The sequence below is a fragment of the Branchiostoma floridae genome, chromosome 8 (assembly GCF_000003815.2).
Source record: "Branchiostoma floridae strain S238N-H82 chromosome 8, Bfl_VNyyK, whole genome shotgun sequence".
NCBI classification, from domain to species: domain Eukaryota; kingdom Metazoa; phylum Chordata; class Leptocardii; order Amphioxiformes; family Branchiostomatidae; genus Branchiostoma; species Branchiostoma floridae.
This window is the reverse complement of record NC_049986.1, coordinates 22,188,576-22,215,582: the sequence shown is the minus strand read 5'-3', so window position 1 is coordinate 22,215,582 and position 27,007 is coordinate 22,188,576. Positions and strand designations below refer to the sequence as shown.

The 27,007-nt window shown below is 43.4% G+C and overlaps 3 protein-coding genes across 3 annotated transcripts in view; 1 reads left to right on the top strand and 2 right to left on the bottom strand.

Annotated features, from left to right (window-relative positions):
• LOC118421949 (zinc finger protein 208-like) overlaps nucleotides 1–27,007 on the bottom strand; it is a 516,296-nt gene that overhangs the window by 74,657 nt on the left and 414,632 nt on the right. The gene's annotated exons all lie outside the window — the stretch shown is intronic.
• LOC118420972 (cullin-associated NEDD8-dissociated protein 1-like) lies at nucleotides 1,502–23,061 on the bottom strand. Its single transcript, XM_035828078.1, has 19 exons — nucleotides 22,850–23,061; nucleotides 21,815–21,916; nucleotides 21,112–21,216; nucleotides 20,323–20,473; nucleotides 19,582–19,773; nucleotides 12,877–13,073; nucleotides 12,131–12,292; nucleotides 11,555–11,736; nucleotides 10,710–10,840; nucleotides 10,338–10,417; nucleotides 9,675–9,878; nucleotides 8,601–8,764; nucleotides 7,949–8,133; nucleotides 6,915–7,093; nucleotides 6,170–6,326; nucleotides 4,597–5,490; nucleotides 4,114–4,258; nucleotides 3,559–3,694; nucleotides 1,502–3,210 (listed from the first exon to the last, which is right to left on the bottom strand). Exons 1-19 carry the CDS (start codon nucleotides 22,889–22,891, stop codon nucleotides 2,899–2,901), a joined length of 3,720 nt encoding a protein of 1,239 aa, XP_035683971.1. The 5' UTR covers nucleotides 22,892–23,061; the 3' UTR covers nucleotides 1,502–2,898.
• On the top strand, nucleotides 23,162–26,125 carry LOC118421052 (peptidyl-prolyl cis-trans isomerase-like 3). Its single transcript, XM_035828216.1, has 6 exons — nucleotides 23,162–23,334; nucleotides 23,544–23,618; nucleotides 23,909–23,961; nucleotides 24,265–24,373; nucleotides 25,219–25,337; nucleotides 25,824–26,125. Exons 1-6 carry the CDS (start codon nucleotides 23,332–23,334, stop codon nucleotides 25,948–25,950), a joined length of 486 nt encoding a protein of 161 aa, XP_035684109.1. The 5' UTR covers nucleotides 23,162–23,331; the 3' UTR covers nucleotides 25,951–26,125.

Sequence of the window (27,007 nt, the reverse complement as noted above, 5' to 3'; positions counted from 1 at the left end):
GCCTTGTAGAGCGAAGGTAGCGAACACACTCCTAAGCCGGCTTCACTCCTCTGCCAGCTTTTGGCACTATCTCATGCTACCGTAGGATCTGCTTGGAGATTAAGTGGGGTTGCGATATATCTATAGTCGGATTCACACGTGCGTATGTATTTCAAGTCCGTATGAGGTTCGTATGGAATTCTTAGCCTTTTTATCTGTATCTATATAGCCGGTATAACCGCCCTTCGGCGCGTCTACCAGGCTCCACGGGTCTATGAAAAGAAGTAGAAATTGGAGAAATATGATAATATAGCCAGATAGCATGCCAGCGGAGTTAGCTGGCCGAGGAGTATGGTTTGCAACCCAGCTAACTCCTTTGGCATGTTATCTGGCTATATTTTTCCAATCTATTATTTTTCCAGCGACCTGTGGAGCCTGGTAGAGGCTTTCATACGGACCTCATACAGACTTGCCGAATATACAATCACGTGTGAACCCACCTTATGCACACTTCATGTATCCGGGCGTTCAAGACACTCTTGAGCAGGCTAAGCCCTGATAACGGCACGTGCCTTTAAATGTGGTTTACTTTATACGAAGTATGAGGGTAACTGTTGATGTTAGAGCGTAGAACATTTGCCGGCAAATGTTGGCAACTGGATCATTATCTATGCAACAATCAGGAAACAAAACAAAGACAGGACCAAGATGTCTATTGTGGTAAATAGTGAAGTGGTCAAATTTTTAAGCTTTTTAATCTTTATATACGATCCATGACTGAATATATCCTAAATGGCGTTTTACGCCTCAATTGAAAGAAAATTCCCGTTGGTTCTGTTATAACTGTTATACTGATGTGACTGTCGATGATTAAGTATTTTAACATGTCTGGATGTTGGGCACATTGTAAGTTCAATAAGCTATTTGTTGCACGTTACAGTTGTACAATAAAAACACTCTGTCCACAAAATGAGCAGGTCTGTTTAGTCGTAACTTAGTTACGACTTACGAGTCTTAACTTATTACTGAAAGGGTCCCCTTGCTATTATCTAAAATCAACTTCTTGTCATATCTTACCAGTATCTACTTGAAACCAATCGTTTTGAATTCATATAAACTGATTTATATTGCATTATAGCTGTGAGCCAATGACTTGTACCCATAGAAAATCACATACAAGTCTCCAAAGCCACCAGGAACCAATAAGCCTTTAACAGAAAGGACTCCCCTTGTACATCCAAAAATGATTTCATCTGGTTGGAAGGATATACATTTGTGGGACAATTCTTTTACATAGTATGTACTTACTTTGCTTCCATTTCAATGTCACATTGGCTACTTATAGCGATGAGAAGCAGAACTCCAGTTAGAAGCTCTGAGGAAGGTGTCTGAGAGACATCGAAATGTATGCAAAGTAAGTACATACTGGTTGTGGAAAAGAATTCTCCTATATCACCTTATACATGTACATAGATATGGTGCATTGAACAATCCCAGAAAAAAGGCACTATAAACAAAGCTCTTAGGCAATCTGACAGGTTTTAATGCATGCGTTTCATCTACAGTAAGTCTGACATCTGTCTTACAAGAGGGACAACTTCAACAATGCTTTTGCAAGCTCTAAAGTGCTTTCTACACCCCAGTTAGAAAAAATCTTACCATGTACAACTCTTGTCTATAGTTATATGGTAAGGTATACTGAAATTTTTAATATTTTCCATGTCAGGTCCCACCTATTTCATTGCATGTGGAGGATTTCTGAGCAATACATTTTTGTCAAACATCAGTTGCCAGTACAAGCCTGAACTTCAGAGTGATACAACAGTTTTTCTCCACATCTACACGTGTGGCGGCGAAATGTAATATTCAAATCTCAGACATTGCTTTAAGCAAGAAACGTTCAGCTTCATCGGTGAAAATACATTTGAACATGCTACTTACATGTAGATTTCATCAAACGCTTACTTCTACAGCTGCTGTGTGTGTCCACCAAAGTTACACCTCATGAAAAATTTACAATTTTCTTTTTACTTCCCTCGATCCCACCAAACTATCACTATAAACAGACTCCTCCTATATCTGTGTTAACGACTGAGGTCCTCGTAAACTTTGATTTCTGAAAGCTGATTCCTCGTGCAATCAGCTTCAAACAAGTCACAACAGTTTCCAACAAGGGTTTAAATTCAGGAATCTTGCACAAATGACGCACATTTTCAACTAAGGCCATGCCAACAAAATTAAATGTTTCCTAGACACCATAAAGCAAAAAGTTTAATGAAAAGTTAAACATACTTGTTTCAAAGGACTCAGTGGTTCGTTATATGTACGTACACGCTTCATCTTAGCATTTTTCACCTTTTAAATTCCAAGAAACACACAATGTTGTTGGCATAGCCTGAAGTAAAAATGTACATTTTCTGTACAAAGACTCCTACGAAACATCTTTCCTACATGAATTCAACCTTGAAAAGTTTCATCAGGTTGGCAAATTCCAGGACAATAAGGTTCTTTGTGCAAAACCAGGTAGATACCGAAACATCAGTCAGGTATCAACTCCTTGCTTGGGTACAAAGAACTAAACATTGTCATCCTAGAAGGGTCCGAGTTTAGGAATTATTTTAAATCTTACAAGAGTAATGCACATTCTTGAAGTAGTTGAACTCTGATAGCCAACACAAAAATTGAACTCACCCAACTTTTCCCCTGAACAGTGTTTGCAAATTTTTGACTGAACAGCTCCAGTCTTTGTTGTAGACAAAGACTGGAGCTGTTCAGTTGAAAAGTTGGGTGAGCCCAATATTTGTGCTGGAAATTACACTTCAACTACTTCAAGAATGACTTCTACCAACACAGATGAACTTCAGTCAAGTAATGCACATTTTCGCGTACAAATGAAAAAAAAAGCCAGCGTCTCCACATCTAACTGGTGTCCATGGTCTCTATGCTGGAGGAGCTGGCGTCCTTTTGGATACTATCGAACATGGTGGCCATCTCGGGACTGGCGCGGATCTGAGACAGAAAGTCCATCATCAGGGGGCTCTTGTCCGCATCGGGGATGGCTAGCAGGGCGGCGACGGCGCGCATGGCGGACCGCTTCAGCTCGTCCTGCTTCTCGAACTCCTGCTTGACGGAGTTGGCCTTGACCTTGGTGGTGCAGGTCGCGCGGAGGGGCTCGATGAGCCGGTCAAGCCGCTGCAGTACCGCATGGGGACACAAGGTGGATAACCGCACCTGGAAGGGAATACAGTTTCCTTTACACAAAAAACTTTCATATTTCTATGCTTCACACTATTACAGTCTATGTCTATAAACGTCTATTTCTATTGTTCTAGATTATAGTCATGTACACAACAAAGGCATCTAACTCATGGAAATCACAGAACTCTTAATGGAGTAAAGAAAACAACTGATGGAAATCACCGAACTCTTGATATAGTAAAGAAATAAAAAATGATGGAAATCACAGAAGACTTAATTGCAGAAGGCTATAGTATTGGGCTGTGTGCTGAGAAAGAATTTTTCTTCAATTGATGATATGTGAAACACATTTTTTAAAGAGATGTTTTGAAGAAAACTGACCAGCATGAGATAAGTGAGCATCTTGATGTCGTAATGGTCCTTCAGTCCATCTTCCACATGATTCAGGAACTCAAAAATGTCCAGCCGGTCCAAACAGGAGTCCAGCAGGGTGTACATGCACTCAAACGCTGCTTTCCTGGAGAAAAAACAGCAAAGATCTTACACTATAATACATGTAATGGAACGCACTTAGATTTACCTATTCCATAAACTTGAAGAAGTAGTGATAGTGGTTGTACTTCATACCTGATAGAGAAAAGCACTGTTTGAGAATACAAAATGTATTAGAGCTAATACACACTTCCCTACTCATCTGGGTGGCAGATCAATATTTTCCATGTACTGTACTGCCATCATGTCCAACTCCTACATGTGTATCCCCCTACGTACTATCCCAGTTCAATATATTTGTATATTAAACATCACTCATGTGTGACTCTGCTATAACTGCTATAACATACCGGGTATAATGTTATCGATAATACTTTGTTGTTTAATAGTTGTTGTTACACATTGTTCCTTGTACTAATGTCCAGTAATAAAGTCTATTCATACCTAATGTCCAGTCCATCGTCCACCGTGTGCTTGAAGGGCCCCATCTCCACCTCCCTGATCAACTCCTTACGCACCTTCGTCTCGTTGTACAGGTGGGGCAGGACATGGTCCAACAGGTCACGGATCAGAGACGGCTTGTTGTGAGCTGTATGCAAAAGAGAGAGGCATCTTCAGAAGCTGCTTCTTAAAGCTGTTCTCCCTCTGTTATGCTGAAATACTGAATAAAGTGTAAAAAAAAAAGTTCTCCCTCTGTTTCTGATAAGGATTTAGCAGCTTGAAGGGATTCTCTTCCTTTTCGAGTACAATGAATGGATGAGCACCTTTGAACAAGCTATATCAAAGATTCTTCCTGAGCTTAACAATGTTACCGATAAGTCGTCGAGTATGCAAATGATGTGCTAAACAAAAATTGTAGTCATTATAGGAAACATATTCAAATGACACATGTCAAATAAAGTATTCACGTATCCAAGTATGTCCCACCTGCTGAGTTGAAGGCGACCAGCGATACCCTTCTCACGTTCAGGTCAGGGTCCTGCAGCGTCTTCAGGAAGTCTCCGATGCAGCCCCTCAGCAGCGAGTCGATGGACTGCGGCTGGTCCGATATGGTGAACTTGATCGCCGTGACGACCGTGGAACGCGTGTAACCCGACCCCGAGTCCAGGTACCCCTTCAGCTTGGGGAGCAGCGCGACCGGATCCATGAGCGTGAGCTTCCCGAGGCATTCCGCCACCACATTCCGCGTGCCCTCCTCCGCGCACTCGCAGTGCTTGAACAGCATCGACCAGATGTTGCCGATGAAGGGCTTGAGCGCCTCGACGCCCGACGGGCTCGTAGCCTGGCAGGAGAGGATCTCCTTCAGGGAGTGGAGGAGGAGGTACTGCCGCCGCGGCTGGCCCTCGATCTCTTGTAGAACGAAGGGGAGATACTTCGGCAGGTTGCCGATGCTAACGTTACCTAGAGCGTACGAGGCAGCTGACTTAACTTCCTCGCTGTGGGAGGAAAACGAGTCCAGTATCACGCCCATCAGCTCCGATTGGTTGCTTAGATCGACGTGCTTTCCGATCTCGCCGAGCGCGAGAAGGGAGAATAAGTGGATCGAGTCCGTGGATTTGGGGTTCTTGACGTCGTTGACGAACTGGTTCACGACCCCGGCGCCCTCGTGAGCGCAAGTGATCGTGAGAGCGGCGACGCACTTAGCGATGGAGTGAAAGGCCTGCTTGTGAACAGCGAAGGTTGCGTTAGGGGGCTGCGTGCTGGGCGTGGGGCTGTATATGGGGGTTGTCAGGTACTGCAGAAGATCTCGGAAACCCATCTTTGGGGTTCCTGAGGACACCAGGGCTTGGAAAAAGTCAAGCATCGCCGTCAGCGCAGCACCTGAAAATGTATTTGAGCCAAAAAATCAGGAGTCAGAAAACATGAAAAAGAACTAAAGCTAAAAGTTCTACATTTCTGTTTTCTATAATATGTGATTCATGACATAGAGTCTGTATTTCTTCAGCAATAGGCTTCTACAAATTCCAGGCGTGCATTTCAAGATTGGAAAGAAGCATCTCCTATTACATTTGGAACTAGCTTAAATGTACATCCAGCTACAAAAGGAAGGGCTCTAGGACTGCATCTTTAAAATTCAGAAAAAAATTAATTCAACCAACATATCTTTCCCTTCTCTCTGCTGCTTAGCACCAGAATAAACAAAAGTTAGTTCCTTACACGGCTAGAAATTCATTTTTGGGACTGGTGCACTGGAGCACCCAACCTAGGAAATTAGGTGCACCAAAAAAATTTGGGGTGCACCACATTTTATTATCTTTTTAACACAATGTCATAGATGTCAAGAATATGTTGTTTACTTGTATACTCGTCTGACATCTTAAGATACATAATCCTATGAAATATTTGGGTGCATCTGTGCACCCACGGAAAAAAAATTGGTGCACAAGTCCAATTTTGGGTGCACCTGGGTACCCAGCATATCGAGCCCTGCTTACAGCTACCATAGCAGGCTAAGATTAGTAACAACTTGAGTTTTATAAGACAGGGTTTATATCACAACCTTGTAGCAGCGGTGATCGCACCAACACGAACAGCTCGGGGAGGATGGACTCTCCGATCTTGGCGAGGGATGACCTATGAACCCGTGACATGGAGGTCAGCAGGTTGATGGTGAGCTGGGACACGTGAAGGTCGTTCTCGCTGATGAGCGGTGGAACCTGGGGGAAAATTAAGGTGATGAAGGTTACACATCAATGTAAAATGTTACTACTTATAAATAAAAAAATAAAGCTTCTGGTAAAATTCCTTTCCCCCTCTAAGAGTTGGGCATTTCAGATAGCATCCACTTTCTTTTGTCAGTGACTGAGAACATTTATCTATTTTGTGTTAGGTACTGAAGGCATTTGTTTCCATCACACTAAAATCGCTTAGTGCAGCACGACATACTGATGAACTTGGGTTTAATTCTGTATCAAGGTAAAGATGGCAAACATTTTTCTCTGTCCCACTATTATTTTCATTAGGGCTGTACAAGTACCCTAATAAATACTTATTTATCTCTTTAGCAAGGTAAAATATATACTTCCCTTCGTTTGTTCATTTATTTGTTTACTATGATCAAGCATTACTATTTCATCCTTTGGACTAAGTCAAGTCAATTTTCTTTCTATAGATTCTGAACTTTCTCGATAAAAGTTATACATATTTTGTTCTCCCCCCCCCCCCCAGGGCCCATTGAAAAATACCTTTGAATCAGTATGTTGAAGCCATGTAAGCACTTAACGTATAGAAAAAGGAACAGAAACCTCTGCCAGAACTCCGTTGAGCATGTCCTGTGTGATGGCGTTGCCATAGTTTGTGATGAGGACGTCGAGCGTGGTGAGCGTGCTCAGCCTCAGCGCCCGGTGGTTCTTACGCAGGAACGACGCCAGGATGGGCATCGCCTCACCAAGGATGGGTCGGAGGTCAATCTTCAGTGGCGAACCTGCGGGGTGAGGTAAATGTAGCAAATGTTTTACTCTGAGTTTATAGAAAAACAAACAAACTGAAATCTCAGCCTCAGCGCCCGGTGGTTCTTACGCAAGAACGACGCCAGGATGGGTCGGAGGTCAATCTTCAAGGGCGAACCTGCAAGGTGAGGTGGCAAAATCAGGGCTTTGTCTAAAGAAAAGTATGGTGTATTGGTACAAAACCGTTTTCTTTTGTTGAACCGGTCCAGGAAAAATGGACCTGAAAAAAATCAGTAAACCGGATCTTGGACCGATCAGAAAATGAACAAATTATGTCCGCAGGCATTCAGGCGTTTGGGGCTTACTTGCCCAAGAAAATAACAACAGCAAAGTATAGAAGAGTTTCGACAGTTAAACTCCTTCGAATTTAGTATCGTTTACATGGAGGTAGGATTTTAAAACGTCAGAGGAAATCACTAAGCAGAATTCTTACAATCCTTAAATGGACCAATGTCTTGTGTATCACAAGTTTTCACAGACAATCAGGTACAGGTTCAGGTCTGGACCTGATCTTTTGGACCAGGACCAAACCTGTACCAGAATTTTCTGTACCCCTACTAAAGAAGGTTACAGGGACACTGCGCACACATGCCCTGACCATGTGCCCCCATATTCTGGGAAGCAGATCCTCTTTAAAACATAAAATTCAGATTGACCAGGGATGTCCTGGGATGGAAATTTGCTTCTTGGGGTGGACAAAAAATGTATTCATTCCGTCCCCCAAAAATGTGTTTTCATTTACTTAAATCTTGAGCTCCCAAAGAGTAGGACCAAAAAAATGTTAAGCTGGTAACAGCCCTAAATCAAACAAACAAATTGAATTAACAAACCTGCGATCATCGTGAGCGCCTTGACTGCCGTGAGACGCGTGATCTCGTTGCGGAGGCGGTCCAGGAAGATGGGGAGGCACGTCTGCAGCTCCGTAGTGAGGTTGTCGCCAAGGTTACAGATGATCTGACCCATACAGGTGATGGCACGCTCCTTCACTTCCTGGTCTATGTCTGCTGCCATCAGCCTGGAGAAAGTGGAAATGAAAGAAGGATAGTTAAAGAAAGAAAGTAAAAGTCATATCAATCCAGTTTGGCTCACTGAAGAGCTACACTGTAGTCTTCCACTGGTTGTGGCAGAGAAGACGGACACCATGTACAGTATTTACAGGTTCATTGTACCAGAGAAATTCCTCCAGCTTTCCTACAAGCACAATGAACAGTAGAGCATGGCTTACAGTCCCGCCCTAAGGACTGCAACCTTTTCCAGAGGCCAGTAACAACTGTGCTATGCTGAGGAGGGGGTCGACACAAGATACTGTTTTTCGTACATATTTTGAAACAAATGATGAGTTATGTCGTTTTGTTGTTAGGAAAAAAATGGCTATACCAGATACAATATCCATTATTATACCCTGATGTTACAATGCAAGCTACTATTGTTTTGTGAATCATCTACGTTTCCTATAAAGATTATGTAAGAAAAGACATGAACCTGTTCAGTGTTGACTTGTACAGGTCCCCGACGTACGGCCGGAAGTCGTACTGCGTGGGACTGTCCAGCGGGCGGATCACCTTCACGATGTTCTGTGTCACCAGCAGGGCTTCTGACGTGATCTTGTAGAATGGGTCGGCAACGGCATGTACCACTAGGGGGACCTGGGTGGGGAATGGAGAAAGATGATTACAATTATAAAGGCAATGAAAAAGGCAATATATGGCAAGAGTCTTCACATACCAGATTCCTTCAACATCTACTTAATTTTCATATCTTAAAAAATTGTACTTTTCATGTAAGTAAACTTATACTACTGTAAATTCATTAAATTTGTGAGCCCTTAAGTTACTGGTAGAACCAAGAGGGCAATGGATAATTTTGCAGTGTTTGACTTAACACTAACAGTTGAAACAATTCTGCTGTACAATAGTTGGGAGTGGAGAAAGGTGATTATAATTACAATTGCAATGGAAGAGGCATCATTTAAAAATAGTATTGCATAATCAATATATAGTAAGAGTATTCATGTTACAGCTATTTTCCTTAAAACATACCTAACTTTCGTACCTTAAAAAACATACCCTTAAAAAAACGTATTTTCCAGAATAGATACCTTACCTGACTTAGGATTTATTTCTTTTCATGGTAGAAATAAGAGGTTCAAAGGATATAAAAGCAGTGTTTTGACTTAACAGTTGAAACAATTCTGCTGTACTATGTATTTGTGGTGTAATGATTTCACTTCAAAAACCACAAAAAGTAAAACCCACACAAACCTTTTTTCAAGACTTTCCATGCAAATATGGATCGAGAGATCGAAATCAAAAAGCTCAACCTCATTTATACTAGGATGTGGGGTGGAAGACTTGAGGGTTAGATTGTACTAAACAAACAAACAAACAAACAAAGAAACCAACCAACCCACCAGTATTGGGATGTGTGGGTGGAAGACCTGAGGCTGCTGAATCTTCAGAAGATAACCAAACAAACTCAAAAGAGTGTATGGGGATGTTATTGTGGAAGACCTGAGGTAGGTTATGCAACATAAGATCAAAAAAGAAACCAACCCACCAGTATTGGGATGTGCGGGTGGAAGACCTGTGGCGGGTGGTGTGTCAACAGGCAGTTCAGGAACGCCAGCGTGTCGATCTTCATGTTGGAGCTGGTGTTCTTGTCGGAGAGCGAGAACTGGATCCCGGGGATCAGCGCGGGAATGTGGTCGCTCAGTGCGCCGGGAAGAACCGACACAAGCTCGGTCAGCAGAGCGAAGCACCCCTGGTAATGAACGGGATACAAATGTATCAGTGGCATGGATGATTCAAGACACTGGGCGGTCTCCAGAACCCGTCTTTCTGTCCTTGCTTGTTGAGACAGAATGTAAATTCACTCCATCTGCCCCAAAATCTGAACTTCATTACATTAAGTTGATGAGAATGATTTTCGTTAGCTTAAAATGACAGATTTAACAATGGACATCAATATCATGGGCTCCTACACAATGAGAGTGACATAAAAAAAAATCTAAAGCTGGAGACAGCAAGATTAAACTTTCAATTTCAGACAAGGAAACAACATGCAACAAGCACACTATGAACAGTGGACCATAGCTTACAGTCTTAAGAGCAATGACCCTTTACAGCAGAAAGTCTGAAAATGAAGCATTAACACAGAGATTGGGACTCTCAACTGCCTGGTCCATAGGCGAAGTCAGTAACCATAGCAACACACACTGACCTGTCTAGTCTTGATGCTCTTCTCCTTCAGCTGCCTGTGCAGAGCCTTGATGATGCTGGGGACCTGGGACTGCAACATGGCTGCGGGGGGAAACACATTTCCTCAGTTAATTTACTATAAAAACAACTTAGTCTATTAGTACATACACAAGAAAACTTACACAGGCTCTAAATAAAGAGATTGCTTTAACACAACTGTAACAGATTTTAGTAACATCAATACTTCCTAGATTCTGAGTGGTGCAGGTAAAATTTGTCTGGTGCAGGTAAGTTCATTCCCAATGTTAATGCAGAAAAAGCATTTTGAGCCCCAAAATTAGATGCCAATCGGCCAGCTCAGCAGGCTGACGGATAATCTAAGACTAGAACTGACCGATGGGCCCCTCCTCCTGGTCCATGGCATCAGGGTCGACTGTGGTGAGCGCGGCAGGTTTGGTGGACTTCAGCAGGGTGATGTAGGCGTGGAAAATGTCAGACTTCACGTTCTCCTCTCGCTCCTTGAACCTGAAACACAAAGGAAACATAACTTTCAATAGTTGAAAGTCAGGGAAACACAAATGGAGAAACACGCCCAGCAGAGAAGGAGATATCTCCTGTGTGCATCTTCCCCTTTTTCCTTCGTCAGAGGGTTCCTAATGTTTGCTTTAGAGGATAAATATCTGAAAGGTTTCCTTATCATCAATTAGAGACTGTACTTCCCATGTGTTTCTCCTGTGTTTCATGGTAATCAATCACAAATAGGAGGAGAGTATACTGCATCCCTGTGCTCTAACTTGGCACTCCTTACCCAGGGTAACAGATTCTTGATCTTCGTAAAATTCAGATTTACCAGGGGTGCTATAGTGTCTGACAGTTATTCCCTCCTGTAATCTTTAAGGCATTAGACTACCGTACAATTCTATAAATTACTCCATGGCATGACAGAATTCTAACCCAGCCAAAGACCCCACAGTTAAATGTATGCAACAGGATGCTACCCAACTTATTTCAACACATTTCTAAATGTAGTGTGCCGAGCCCCTCTACATGTAGCTCTGTACTAATGATCAGACATTTGCTACATTCTGTAACCAAACACCACAGGGTATCTGCTACTTTACCGGTAACCATGGAAACAGCTGTCTAGTCAAGGTCGTTGACCTTATTTGTTTGGAGAAGACGAGGAAACAGAGCAAAACCAATATCTTTACCTTCGTGAAGGTAAACATAACAACAAACCTGGCAATGAGAGCTGGAGACACGGTCTTGTAGAACTCTCCGACCATCTCGCGCCGGGAACCCAAGATGGCGTCCAGACACTTGGCGGAGGCGCGGCGGACCTTCCAGGACATGTCGTCATCGTCGCTGTACTCATCATCGCTCTCCCCCTCCTCATCCTCATCCTCAGCATCCATCGCATCCTGGGGGAGAAACTGGTCTTAGAACAGGACTCAAAATTATTTTGTCACTGTTTATCTTTGCAACATATAGTAAGCAGAATTCTAAGGTCTAGGAAAAACATACTGTGTTTCCTGTTTCCCTAGTTACCCTAGAAAAACATGCTGACCCTAGACTTTTTGGGCTGTGTGCAGTGGAGTCACATAGTTTCTGGTTAGAATTTTTTATTCAGCTGCTTTCTATTGAAGTAAAACACTGCTTGTCCTATCTAATGAAGGATAAATGCATCTATTATGCATAACATTTAAGTATGACATTGAATTTCAATGAAAGACACTTAGTGTCCTCATGCATTTCAGTTAACTTTCTTCAAGTAAGTAAACAAACAAACACAAAATAAGTAAAACTAGACCGCACCTCTTCGTCGCTCTCGTAGTTGTAGTTGGGATCATAGCAGATGTACTGTAGGCAGAGCGCGATGATGGTCGGCACGTGGGGCGAGACTTCCTTCGGACAGCGCCGCACAAACGACTCGAACGCCTGGATACAGTACTCACGCAGCTCGTCATCATCCTCTACCTGTGGGGGGACACAATTGTTTGTTTAGTAATTTCAGGTAGAAGTAATAATTCTAGCAGATACTATCCAGTACTGTAAATGCATTTAAGTTCGCGGGATTTAATTTCGCGGTAGCGGGTAAATGGACTTTTCGCGGTGGTTTTAATTTCGCGGTAGCACCATGTATTGTAGTCTCTTACTGTTATAGAAAAATGTTCGCGAACATTAATCCACCGCGAATATTTCTGCATTTACAGTATTATGATCACAATACTGTTACTGTGTTAGCTACTTGGACTCAGTTGGAGCAAACTGGTAATGGTCTGTGTATTCAACTACCATACTCTTTGAGTCTTTCCCAAATCTTAAGTGTTAAACAGAGAAAGCAGCACATACCATTTTAAAAGTCTTTGGTATAGCTCTGCCGGGATCAAATTCATGGCCCTTCCATGGATGAGATTTTTTAAGTGTACATGTAGGGTAAAAAGTTGTCATACAAAGGATAACCATAGAGGACTTGATTTTGACGGATTTTTTTGTCAGATGGTCATATCAACATTCATCATATTTCATCATTGTTCCACAGAATAAATGATTTATTCTACCTGGCAGAACTTGACGATGAGCGGGATGATGCGCTCCAGGTGTTCGCCCACGCGGTGCCCGGCGGCGCGGCTGATCGCGCCGGTACACTGGATGTACGTGCGAGTCGTGGACGTGGAGCTGTTCTTCCCCAGCTCCGTCAGCAGGTGGTCCATCAGCTCCATAAACAGCTGGTTATTGGAGCTTAGCACAAGGTAACCTAGGCAACAGGAACAACAATAAACAACAACATCAGCAAGGTAACCTAGGCAACAGGAACAAGCAACATAAAAGTAACATCAGCAGGACTAGTGGTCCATCAGCTCCATAAACAGCTGGTTATTGGAGCTCAGGACAAGGTAACCTAGGCAACAGGAACAAACAACAATAAACAACAACATTAGCGAGTCGTGGATGTGGAGCTGTTCTTCCCCAGCTCTGTCAGCAGGTGGTCCATCAGCTCCATAAACAGCTGGTTATTGGAGCTCAGCACAAGGTAACCTAGGCAACAGGAACAAACAACAACAATAAACAACAACATTAGCGAGTCGTGGAGGTAGAGCTGTTCTTCCCCAGCTCTGTCAGCAGGTGGTCCATCAGCTCCATAAACAGCTGGTTATTGGAGCTCAGCACAAGGTAACCTAGGCAACAGGAACAAACAAACAACAACATCAGCAAGGTAACCTAGGCAACAGGAACAAGCAACAAAAAAGCAACATCAGCAGGACTAGTGGTCCATCAGCTATATAAACAGCTGGTTATCGGAGCTCAGCACAAGGTAACCTAGGCAACAGGAACAAAAACAACAATAAACAACAACATCAGCTCCATAAACAGCTGGTTATTGGAGCTCAGGACAAGGTGACTTAGGCAACAGGAACAAAACAAACAACAGAAATTTAAAAAAAAAAACCTTCTGGTCACCTGGAGCAGGGTTTAAAGGTCACTTACAGCAATGATGGCTCTCTACCTGACAGCCAGCCTTGGGAAGGATAAAGGTTAGAGGGTAGAGGTTACTTACTGATGTCAATGATGGTTATACGTCGCTACCCTCCGAAATACAATGGCGTTTTCCCTAGAAACCGCAAGGTGGCAGTTCTTCACAGTAAAAGCAAACACAACATCCGGGCACTGACCCTCCCATCATCCTCTTTCCCGAAACTGCCCTTCTTCGAAGTGGTTTGTGGTATCGTTTTGTCTCTCGCTTCGGTGGTATTTTCCTACCTTAGCGGGACTTTTTCTGTCCTTTTTAGTTCACAGTAGGTTCTTGAGACTTCATAGTCTCTTTAGGTCGCTTTTGTGACTTTGGAACTGTTGTTTTGCATCACTATTCACCTTTTGCTGTTTTCTTTCACAGCGTTTCTTTTCAGGCTCACGTGCTAGACGGACATGTTCGAACATGCCCTGTTCTTCGTGTCTAGCGGTGATGATCAAAGTGATGATCCCAACCACGTCTACGGACCATGGTTGGAATCTGTACCCTCCTGTATCTTTGTGCAGGCAGGGAGGCGTGACCCCTCCCACTGGCTGGGTTGTCACGCCTGAGTCTTACGCAATCCTCTGTCCTTCGTGGCAGCAGGTTTTCTGCGAGCAGTACCAGTGCTTGTCCGCCGCCACTTTGTTGCCGGCAGGCCTTCTTGAAGCACCCCCGCTGTTTTCCTATTACAGCGGGGCCAGGTACTGGGGTTTTTATGACCCAATCCCCTGTTGAACACTTGTATTGGAACGTGTTCACGAAGTTTAGCCGTCTCATGACTGACTTGAGACCGGCATTAGTTCAGTCCCGTCAGTTTCACGTGGTTCACGTGCGTGGGTTTTTTCGTTTCAGACGATAAACGTTCGAGGCGCGGTTTGCGTCCTCCACGTTATAAGCCCAGTTGCCCACTGAGAACATACTCAGGGGTGTGGTACACGGAGGCCAAGGACCAGTCGGTCATGCGCCTCCTCCAGATTCGGAAATGTTTTCCGAGAATGTGGAGTACTCCGGTGCTATTACTGAACAGGTAAGTAGTCAGACTATTCTGTACTGGAGAGGCCTTTCACTTTCCTTTTAGACCTCACCAAACCTGAACACAGGGAATGTTGTTTTCCCCTGGAGTTCTGGGTTGGTTTATGAAGAAAGGCTTCACACCTGGAACGAGGATTTCCTCGCTGATAAACCGTATCTTTTGACGGTTCTCAGGTGTAGGCGGTCCCCGCCTCATCTCATAGCCGGTATTGAAAGCGAAATGGCGGTCTGTGTAACAGACTTTTTTAGCTATGCATGCCGCATAGCATGACGATTCGCTCCGGCTTAAACAATAAAGGCACTGCTTTGCAGGCCTTACAGTCCATTTTGAAGGTCATTGACCTCTGGCAACCTCATTGACTCGTTCATGAGGATGGTTTTCCTTGCGAACAGGCAAGGGCCATGAATGACAGGTAGGACCACGAATGGCCACCTGAATTTTGCGGGACATTTGAACGTTTGGGGTTTTGCCCCCATGTCACCCAAATCAGACGCTTCGTGCATGATTGGGTTAAAAATAGGTTCTAGTGTCTGGCTAACTACAGTCAAAGACACAAATGATCACCTGACCAAAGCTAGCTGTAGCTAGTTTTGGGGACTTGCTATTCCCCAGAGGATAGCAGTCCGTAAGGCACCCAAGACGCCGATCGACAGGACTGGTATAACAGTCCGTTGGCCACAGTAACGCCTAACCGTTTGGTTTTTGGGCGTGGCTGCGGGGAGAAATCCCTTTCCTTCCGTGGCTGCTACAGGCCGGAAGGGTGTAAGGGACACCGCAGTTGGTAGGCAATAAGTAATTGCCTCGCCTCTTGTGCTTGAGCACGGGTCGCTCTTTGTGTGTGGTACCTTGCTGCCCCAGCTACAAGTAGATTTGAGGGATTTCTTGTTCCCTCTTGTGGACAAACATCTGTTCAGACCCTTGGGTACTGGGCGTTGTGTTGTCAGCTCGAGATGGACCGTTGTTTCATCTCTCAAGGCGACTCCGTCTTTTTGTCCCTCCAGAGGAGGTGACAGGGCCAGAAGTATGACTTGTGGCTTGTTTTCGCTTCAGCGGAATTGGGATCTCCTCAGAGAATCCTCCAATCGGGGACCAATTTTTGGCCCCGTTTTTGGTTTTATGGTTCCAAAGAAAGATGGAACTTGGCGTCTAGTCATAGTTTCAGACCTCTGAAACAGTAGGGTGTTTTCAGAACACGTGAACTGGAGAACATCAAGGACGTGATGTCCCTCCTAAGTGGGGATGACTGGTTGGTATACCTGGACATCAAGGTTGCCTTTTTATTATCACACCAGTCACTTAGAAACTCCTGTTGTTTCTTTTCAGAAACAGTTGGGGAGTTTTTTCAAGTAAAGTGTCCCAGGGTCCTCTGGCGCTCCTAGGACATATGCGGTTTTTAAACCAGTAGTTGGTGCCATCCGATTCAAAGGGATTCGGATAGTTTTTGTCTGGATGACTTGCTGAATCAGGCTCGTCTCGGGCAAAGCGTCTCCAGTACCTGCAAACGTGTTCGTTGTATGACGCATGATGTGGGTTTCCTGATCTTTTGGGAAAGTCCCAATTGATCTCAACCCAGCAGTTATCTTCCTGGATGGAAGTAAATCATTTGTCTTCTTATGACCTTATCTCTTCCTCAAGAGAAAAAGGTGAAGGTTTACAAGACTTGTACCTTCTTGCCTCATGTGTCTCTTTGGCACTTTGCCGAAGTGATAGGGCGCATGGATGTAGCGTCAGCGGTGGTCTTACATGCAACGCTCTTTCACTGGAGCTTGTAGAATGGTCTAAACGAGGCTCTGAAAGAGACTCGTCTGTGGGACACCGAAGTTGTGTTGTCCCCAGAAGCTCCCTCGGGACTAGCTACCGGGTCAACTTGCTTGCCACGGTGGAGTAGTCGAGACTTTTGGGCGAGTCCGGTAGTTTAACTATCACAACGGACGACTCGCTTCAAGTCCGAGGAGCAGTTTTCGGTGGACGCAGGACGAGAAAACGGTTCCTCTCTTCAAGAGAGAGACACGTATTAGCGAGCTATTTTTAGAGCTCGCTACAACGTTTACTCGACCAAACCTGCTTTGCAAGCAACAGTCAAGTCCACCTCAGGCTTATACGTACGTCAGCAGTGGCGCACATATGTAGGCAAGGAAGTTGTTTTGCCAACTTCTATGCCAGACAGCCATAGCTTTGTGGTAGTGTGCCTTTTTAGGCAAGGGTTTGGTGTTTTCATCGGAACCCTTGCTGGGTCCGATTTCCGAGGCCGACATGGCGCCCGGAGTGTTTCCAAGACCAAAACCAGTGGAGTTTTTCGCCCACTCCTTTTCCGCCAAGCGTATGCTTCAGTTCTACCAAAGGTCGATCTGTTCGCATCCAGGCTGAAATACAGCTGCGTTTGGCAATCTGTGCCTAGAACCAGAGGCGTGGAAGATCGACACTTTCAGTTGCAGGGGACAACTTGAGAGTGTACGGGATTCCACCTTTCTGCCTCCTCTCGAGTTATACGTTCTTATGAGAAATTTGCCTCGATCAGGCGAAATCTATGGCCATAGCTTTGGTCATCTCAACCTTGCTTTCTGTTCCTACAGGAACTCTGGTTTGAGATCTACTGTCTTTTCCAATGGAACAAGACGGTGTTCCTCTTCCGGGTCAGAGGAAGTTCATCCTCGTTAGAGGTTACTCAGACCAACAGCCCGGATAGTGTCAGACAAGCTCTGATCACTGCGGGTTTGTCGTCTGAGGCGCGCCGGCGGCACCTGTAGCGTGTGCTGCGCCGCAAGACTGTGTTCACAGAAACAGTATCAGGCAGCCTGGAGTGCGAGACTAGGGCATTGGATCCGTCTAAGGCGACGGCCATGGAGGTCACTGATTACCTCTTGTGCCTTAATCAAGGGGGTCTTTTTTATAAGACCATAAATGTTCATGGCTCTGCGATTTTCTCAACTCGTCTGATCACAGACGGAGTCCAGTCAGAACAACACTGGTCTGACTGGAGAGCCTTTAACTCTAAGCGGGTGTATTAAGCATACACGCGTGACCCTCCAAGACTGAGGTACTTAGTCTTGGGACGTGGGTACGATTCTGAGATTCCTTCAGACTTGGGAGCCATTAGGTCCCTGAATTTGAAACAGCTCTCGCTTAAGCCAATCTTGCAATTGATGGCTTTGTAATCTGCTGACAGATGTTGGACTTTGGCGTCCTTGTATCTCATGCTGTACGAGAGTTTGTTTCCAGAGTTGTTTTGTTCTTATGGAACTAACAAATCTGATAGGCTGACTCAGCCTTACAGAGAGATCGTTGTTCGATTGCACCCAGATCTTAGAGAGATCTTGTGTGGTGAGACATATCTTACCTAAGGAGAAGTCACTCCTTTCCTAAGATCTTAGTGAGATCTTATGTGTGGTGAGGCATTTCTTACCTAAGGAGAAGTCAATCTCCTATCAGACTAAGGGGTTTCTTCTTTAAGGCTGATAACCCAGTGGTGTCGGCCTTTTGGGCCAGTTGGCTGAAAGATGTTGGATCTTTCAGGCTTTGACACCAGTCTATTCAATGCTCATCCTCACCACAGCACTGCTGCTTCTGCATCGGTGTGCAGAGGTTTTTCCTTGAAGGATTTGTGAAAGCTGACAGACTGGGTGTCAGCCAGAACTTTCTAAGTTGTTGTCGGCCAGAGGCCGAGTCCGTTTGGGCAGAGCACACTTATCAGTTTTAACTTATAAGTGGCAAGACTGTACCCTTCGGGCACTACAGTCGGTTAGCTCTGCCTTTGCATCCGGCACTTACAGCTGTAAAATTGGGGGATGAGACAGAAGCATCCTTCGATAGCAGCTGGATGACTCTGGAGGGAGGTGTGACTCTTAGAGGTCTAGTCTCCTGCTCCCATGGGGGCTTGGTGAGCCCAACAAGGTTTTAACCTTCTTGGTGAGTCTCAGTCTACCTCCTTCTCGCGGCTTTAAAGTCGCCATTGTATTTCGGAGGGTAGCGACGTATAAATGAAAGTTATCATACCTACCTGGTTAGATAACTACAGTTATACTAGCTACCCGGAGAAATACAATGTCCCACCCTCTTTATTTAGCCCGACCCAGGCTCGAGTGAGGTAGTTCGACTCGGGACGTTTCGGGAAAAGAGGATGATGGGAGGGTCAGTGCCCGGATGTTGTGTTTGCTTTTACTGTGAAGAACTGCCACCTTGCGGTTTCTAGGGAAAACGCCATTGTATTTCTCCGGGTAGCTAATATAACTGTAGTTATCTAACCAGGTAGGTATGATAACTTTCATCTCTCTTCCAGACAGGATTGGTCAGCTGGAGCAGGGGTGAGGGTTAAGGGTTAGAAGGTAGGGGCTACTTACATGTACTGATAGTGATAATGGCTCTCTTCCCGACAGCCAGCCTGGGACAGGGTTAAGGGTTAAAGGTTACTAGTACTTACTGATAGCGATGATGGCTCTCTTCTTGACTGCCAGCCTGGGACTGGTGAGCTGTGGCAGGAGGCAGGCCTGGATGGAGGGGTGGAAGCTGACCAGCAGGCTGCCGTAAGGGACAGGGTTAAAGGTTAAAGGGTAGAGGTTACTTACTGATAGCGATGATGGCTCTCTTCCTGACGGCCAGCCTGGGACTGGTCAGCTGGGGCAGCAGGCAGGCCTGGATGGAGGGGTGGAAGCTGACCAGCAGGCTGCCGAAACGGTTGAGCCAGGGATAAGGGTTGAGGGTCAAAGTTGAGAGGTTACTTACTGATAGCGATGATGGCTCTCTTCCTGACGGCCAGCCTGGGACTGGTGAGCTGTGGCAGGAGGCAGGCCTGGATGGAGGGGTGGAAGCTGACCAGCAGGCTGCCGAAGCGGCTGAGCAGGTCCCCCAGGATGTCCAGAGCCTCCAGCTGGACAGACACGTCCTCCTGCTTTGCTATGGCGCTGGTCAGCCGGCCTGGGTAGGGGAGAAGTGAAGTGTTACATGATTTTCTGAGTGGCAGCCACAAACATACAGGGGAGATATGTGAGAAATGCACATACACATACGTAATATAGGTGTGTCAGTGCAAGATTAAAAAAATCTCTATGCAGCGGGAAGGTCATGGGTTACAGCATTAACTGGAAACTCTTTTCTAAAGTAACAGTCAAAAATGTAATGTAACAACGTAAAGCAGAAAAACAGCATTCTTTTTGTCTCGAGACCTGTACCTAAACAATTTTACAGGTACAGGTAGAGGTATACAGATGCATAGGTCTTGTTATTGGGGCCGACTACTCTCCCTTCACAGCCAGGGACTGAATTGCGAGGAGCTTACAATACCTTACCTTAGAACTTACTCTTTAGATCCTCCCGCAACACTGTTGCATATGCAGGTCTAAATCGCAAGGGTCTGGAGCGGCTGCCATTCGGCGCTAATTTCGGTAACCTCAATAGACATGTGCCTAAACAGTTTTACAGGTACAGGTACAGGTAAGTGTACAAGTTTTAGGTACACTGCCCTACCTGTGATGCGTTTACAGATGGAGGCTGCCAGTGCGTTGGAGGAGGGCGGCAGCTCGCTGATTACCGTCTTCAGTCCGATGCTGGAGATGTCGCGTAACTGTTCCTTATCCGACACCATGTTAGAACACAGCGTGTCCACAATTGTCTCTACCTACGGGAGAAATGCACGTATAGGTGTGTCAGTCCAAGAATCGCCAAGATACAGAAATCTATAGACTATATACAGGTAAAGCAGTGTATTTTGACAACTGTCCCTTATCTGACACCATGTTAGAAAACAGCTTGTCAACAATTGTCTCTACCTAGACTAGGGGAGAAGTATACATAATATTGGTCTGTCAGTGCAAGATACACAAATCTCTATACAGGTGGTACAGTTTATTATGACAACTCTCCCTTATATTGGAGAAGACCATGAAGGTGCAACATTGTGTTAGTGTTAGACATGGACGGGTATATCAGTGTTAAGTCACAACATACAAAATTATATTGAATAAGTTGTGGTCTATAATAATGGTGGGAAATGTGTGTTACAGTCAGACCATGCAAAAATTACATGTTTCAGCACTATAAACCCATAAACAAAGTTCAAATTTCCTGTGTTGCATGCAAAATAAAATGTCAGCCTCTTTTCCACAGACCAAGACTTTTTTGGCTAAAAACAAAAAGCAACTTAGTAAGTTCTAAAACTGACAGCAGCATTGAACAAGCATGACCTAGAAATGTGTTTTTCCAGGTGGCTTTAAATTTCTTTTTATAAAATTCAGACTGAAAATATTGAAAGGTCACCTGATACTCTTTGACCTTGTTGACCAGTGGCCCGAGACACTTGACCGCCAGGTTCTGCACTTCTCCATTCTTGTCTTCAAGAAGCTTCAGCAGCATCTTCACCACCTGGAGACGAGGGTTTTTCATCAATCTTAAGATTAAGCTGCTGTGTTAAGCCAATTTAAAAGCTGGTGTGTTATGCCGAAGGGCGGTTACACCGGCTATATACGTAGATACAGATACAGATTTCTTTTGACAACTTAAGATGAAGATGTGCCAGCTTTCCAATAAGACTGTTGGAAGTACTCAGCCATACATGTACATTAGCCAGTCAAACTTCCTAAACCTTTGAACCTTAAGTAATCATATTGTCCCAGAAGTGGAACTGAACAAGTGACAGTGTCAATGACGAAAGATAACTTATGTTATCTGTAATGTCTGACCATTTCCAAAACCATATCCAGTTGCTTGAGTAATTGCTATTTGGCGTAGCACTGAACAAGCCCCGAAAAGCTGGCCTCCCCAAAATCCTGCTGCAGCACAGCTGAACTAGTCTGTGTAACACAGACTCTGCTGTCCAGGGCTGTATCTGGCTGGCCATATGTTGGGCTGCTATAAGCAAGTTTTAATCATGCTACAATTGAAGCACCCCTGCCTTACTTTCACTGCTAGCTTGATTCATTAACTTGGACCTTATAACAAATAAACAAATTAACAAACAAACCTTCCTCTCAGAGTCATCGTCCAGTTTAATGGAGTCCTTCTGCAGCTCTGTCATCAGGTCGTTGGTGGCCATGAACCGGAAATCCTTGTCACTGGATGTCATCTGCAAAATTTAACAAACAATCAATAAAAATTAAAATTAGAATATACACATTGTAACGTGTTATTATGTCATGTTACTATTATTGTAGGTTATTAGGAAACAAATGCACATTAAAAATCCTTGAGATACAAAAAAAGACTTTAAATTTTAATTTCAACATCTATAACTTTGCAAATATGATTGTTCATCATTACGAGTAGGCATGTGCGGCGACCTAAATTGTGGGTAATATGTTAAAGTTGAAGGCCACTGAGACATGAACAAAACATGCCTAGACATTGTTATGCAAATTAAGACAATGGTTGGGACCAGAACATTATGGGCCTCCACCTGACAATGACATGACATTCATGCATGCATACTCTGAAGAGAGAGTGTGAACAAGTTTATCATACAAATTTCTTATACACATTGTTTTTCTAAAGTCTTAATATCTTTTTTTTTCTGAATCAACATAATGGGAAACCAAAGTGTGAAGATAAGATATAACAATAATTTATATGTGTAACTTCAGACTGAAGTAAAGGAAAACTTGTGCAAATATTGCACAAAAACACATGTCTACATGCTGCCATAAATACATAACACTAGCCCTGACATTGGCAGCCAGTCAACACACATCTACCGTTTTATTAGATCATGTTGCAGCCGCCGCCCCCCTCCCCACATGCCAGTAATGTTTTGTATGCAGCCATGATCATGCACTAAAAACTGTTGTATCATCATTTCTGTCAAATGCTGTTTTTAATTTGAAGCCAATGCTTGAGAATTCAAGTTCAAACATATAGTCTTAACTACTTAATTTATTGAGTGGGATTGATATTCAATTCGCATAGAACAGAAAGAATATCGGTCAGGTTTTGGGGCATGCAGTGCAGCTGCAGTGTTGTAAAAAAAATTGTGTCACCGGTCCGCACGGATGTTTATACTCACTTTCTCCAGCAAGCTGGAGATATGGTAGGAAACGCTCGCCATGGTGAGATCCTAGAGAGTCCTAGAAAGCCGAAAAGCTGGCAGCTACGTCTGGAAGCGGGCTGTTTCTGACAGGAAAACGTCTGGAAATTTGTTGTTCACAGTTTTCACGTCCCCTCCATGCACCCACCCCAGTCAGCATGGAGCGGATCACGTGATCTAGGTCAGCATAATGTGGCCAGAAAATCTGATAAAACTTAACAGATAGGTAAAATTTGCTCACAAACTTTGTCACAAACATATTGTAGAACATTTTACATCCCTCTACATGTTCTAAACCTGTCAAAATATCGCTAAAATCGCTATTTTCTAAAGTCTCGTGGCTGACCTGGAACGAGAGTTGTTGGCGAGACTTCAGGCGAGACTTGTAGAAAGTGCGGAAGTCGCGGGAAGATTTGACACAAGCGGCGTTTTGAGGACATTTTCTGCGGTTTTGGGACTCAATGGTGAGTTTTATACATTTCAAGGATAAAGCAATATTGTACTTATTTGATACAGATATGAAAATGTGAAGAGAATTTTGGTAGGGTCAAGAAATCTGAATGTTTGGGTTCGAATGACCAAGAGGAGGGGGGCACTGAACGTCTGCTATGTGTGAACTCTTTTGTACATCAGATTTTAGGAGAATCTCCACCCTTGTTATCTTCTCTTCCAGGCTGTCACATTACACACAGATGTGGGCGACATTAAGATAGAACTGTTTTGCGAGCAGAGCCCGAAATCATGTGAGGTAAACTGTCTTCTTTTGTTTTTCTGAAACATTTTTATGTGAGTGAAATCAAAGAGCTTTCAAAAGCTCCTTGGTGAAATCAAGGTAGCGTTACATGTACATTTTGATATACACTGTAATGTAATTTTTAACAGCGACAACAATTTTTAAAACCTCCTTGGTATGACAAAAGTAAAATAATCTATGCATCATAACTGAGCAATAAGACATGTTTCAAAGGAAGAAACTTCAGGATAAAGAAAGGAATATGTTTAACATGCTTGCACACTTTCCCTCCCATTTTTCTCCAGAATTTCTTGGCTCTTGCTGCAAGTGACTACTACAAAGGTGTCGTCTTTCACAGGTGAGTTGGACAGATCACGCTAAAGGACACATTCACTTTTACCCAGTGCTGAATATCTGTACACAGTACAGCCAGTATGACCACCCTTTAATGCAACACACCAGCTTCTGCATCTGTAGACTGTGTAGCCAACTACCCTTCAGTGTGAACAGCTTCTGTATCTGTAACATAGCTGGTAGCCACCCTTTGGTGTAACACACCAGCTTCTGTATCTGTATCTTTATAGCTGGTATAGCCACTGTGGCATTACAAAGTTAATCTTTGAGTTTGATGATATGATGTTCGTGAAATTTCTCTTCCCAGAAACATCAAAGGGTTCATGGTCCAGACAGGAGACCCCACCGGGACAGGGAAGGGGGGAAGCAGCATCTACGGAGGCAAGTTTGAAGATGAGATCAACGACACGTTAAAGGTAATGAAACAGAACATATCTGTATCTGTATAGCCGGTATAACCGCCCTTCGGCGTAACACACCAGCTTCGCAGGCACGCAGTGCAGCAGCAGCTGGTTATATTACACTGAACGATCTGTCACACCTAACTTTTGCACATCTATCTGCAAGTGTTCTTTAAAACTATCCAGAAAAGATGCCCCTACATATGTTCAAAACAGAACAAGAAACAAACATCTGGAACGTCACAGACATATGATAGCTCATTTGGAACCTCCAGTCCAGTTGTACCATGTCCCTGTTGAAAGTGCTACTAGTACATTGCCACATATTACTGATGTTTCAAATATTGTGTGATTTGAAAGAGAATAATTATCTTAAGTAGAGTACTAGTAGATCTAGTATCTTAGTTAGATAGGAGTTTCCTCCCATTGGAACCATTCCTTACACGTGTACCTGTATGTGTTGTTATATCTTTTCTTCTGCCAAAGCAAATATAAACAGACATCTGACAATACAAAATACTGTAAATGCATTTAAGTTCGCGGGGATTTGATTTCGCAGTAGCAGGAAAGAGGACTTTTTGCGGTGGTTTTAAGTTCGCGGTAGCACCATCCATTACTGCCATAGAAAAATGTTTGCGGTGGTTATTAATTCTCGGTGAAGCGGCCACCGCGAAAACCGCAGACATTAATCGACCGCGAAAGTTTCTGCATTTACGGTATTGATCTTGATGGAGACAATACAAAATATTGATCTTAGTGTCCATCATATTTGCTAAGTGTGAAAACAACATACATGTAGTTTGCATCAGTTCCAGTTCTGGTCAGGCTGAATCTGATTTTGTTTGTTTTTCTCCCACCAGCACAACGTCCGTGGGGTGGTTTCCATGGCGAACAGCGGGCCCAACACCAACGCTTCTCAGTTCTTCATTACGTACGCCAAACAGCCACATCTCGACATGAAATACACCATCTTCGGAAAGTATGAAATTATTACATTTCAAGATGAACTTAGCAATAAGTGGCGATCCTCCCAAGCATGTTGCATCTTAGTTTGGTGCACAATACTAGTAATCTATCTATTTCATATGTTGAACTGTCAAACTTAGAATGTCTTCTTCTTTTGGTTACCTAGAAGAAAAATAATGCCTTGTTTATGGCAAAGTGTGTCCAGTGTCAATGTGATCTTTATCTCACAGATTTACTTTCAAGTTTCATAGTATATTAATCTGAATAGATCCATCTGAATACTATTTGCTAAAAATATTACCAAGCCATCAGTGAGACTCAATGGTAACTAAAGTGATGGTACCTTATAGTTTATCTGAGGGCAAATACTAGTAAGTATACTGAAAAGGAATATGTGTATTGAGCTGATTTTTCCTTGTTTTTTGTCTTGCAGCACCCAGCCTATATTCAACTGTCTTAATGTGATGTAGTCTAAGATATCCCTGCTTCCTTTCCCCAGAGTAATTGACGGCCTGGACACCCTGGATGAGTTGGAGAAACTGCCGGTGGAGGAGAGAACGTACAGACCACTGTCTGACGTCAGAGTATCCGACATCACCATCCATGCCAACCCCTTTGCTGACTAGTGGAACGGTCCAGTTTATACCTACAAGCTTCAAGTTCAACTTCAGACGGCACCCTCTTTTTTTAGATATGTATGGTCAGAAACTGTGAATTCTGATAAGGCCAGGCTGTCACCAACTGAAAATGCTTACAAATGAGGCATTCATTCTTATCCTGTACAAGGATTTGCAAAAAAAAGGACTATTAATACAGGAGTCCTTAACAACTTGCAAAGTCTCTAGAAGATCATACTTTTCATCAGGCTATTCATTTAGACTTTAGACACAACTGTAATTTTCAACACTATTCCATGGACATGTATTGTATATAATGTAGGTGTTGTATGTCATTAGATGTACAAAATTTAATGTATTTTTATGTACTAGTTCAGGATATGATGTGTGTTAAAGAGATGGGAGATTGAAACCAGTTAGAAGAACAACAGTAGAGACAAAGAGACAACAATAGCCTACATGTAAAGTAAACTTTATTCCATGCCAAATGTACTGGTGATGGTACATGACTAAGATTGAGACTGTGCTCTTAGCATATTTACTATCTTATGCATATACATTGTACTCTTTTGGTACTTTCAGGCTGAGTTTAACTCATATCTAGACTTTTTCTTCTTCAAATTCAACATAATGTACACAAAATCTTTGCTTTTAAAAAGTAAATATCAATCGATAATCATGGTTGGAAGTTAACTTAAAATAGATTTTTGTCAAAAGCACCAAAATAGGAATGACTGTAGAGAGACCTTAGCAGCAATCTTGCTTTGCCGATTTCTAAAAATAGTTTCTTACTGTACCATGTCTTTTAGAATAAATCTTTGTAATTCACACATGCTTGTATACAGGCTTGTTACACTTTTTCATATACTTGTTTATATCATAGTTACATATGGCAGGTATCTTTCTTACTATACTTGAATGTACATGTTCCTTATTATCTAGGCCCCCATTCCACTAGGCGGTGATTATGAAAGAACCAAAATTGTATTTGTGTGACTCTTGCTTTTTATGATTGGAGTATGAAGTAGGGTCAATGATGCAATAGTATGACTTAAAGACAACAAAC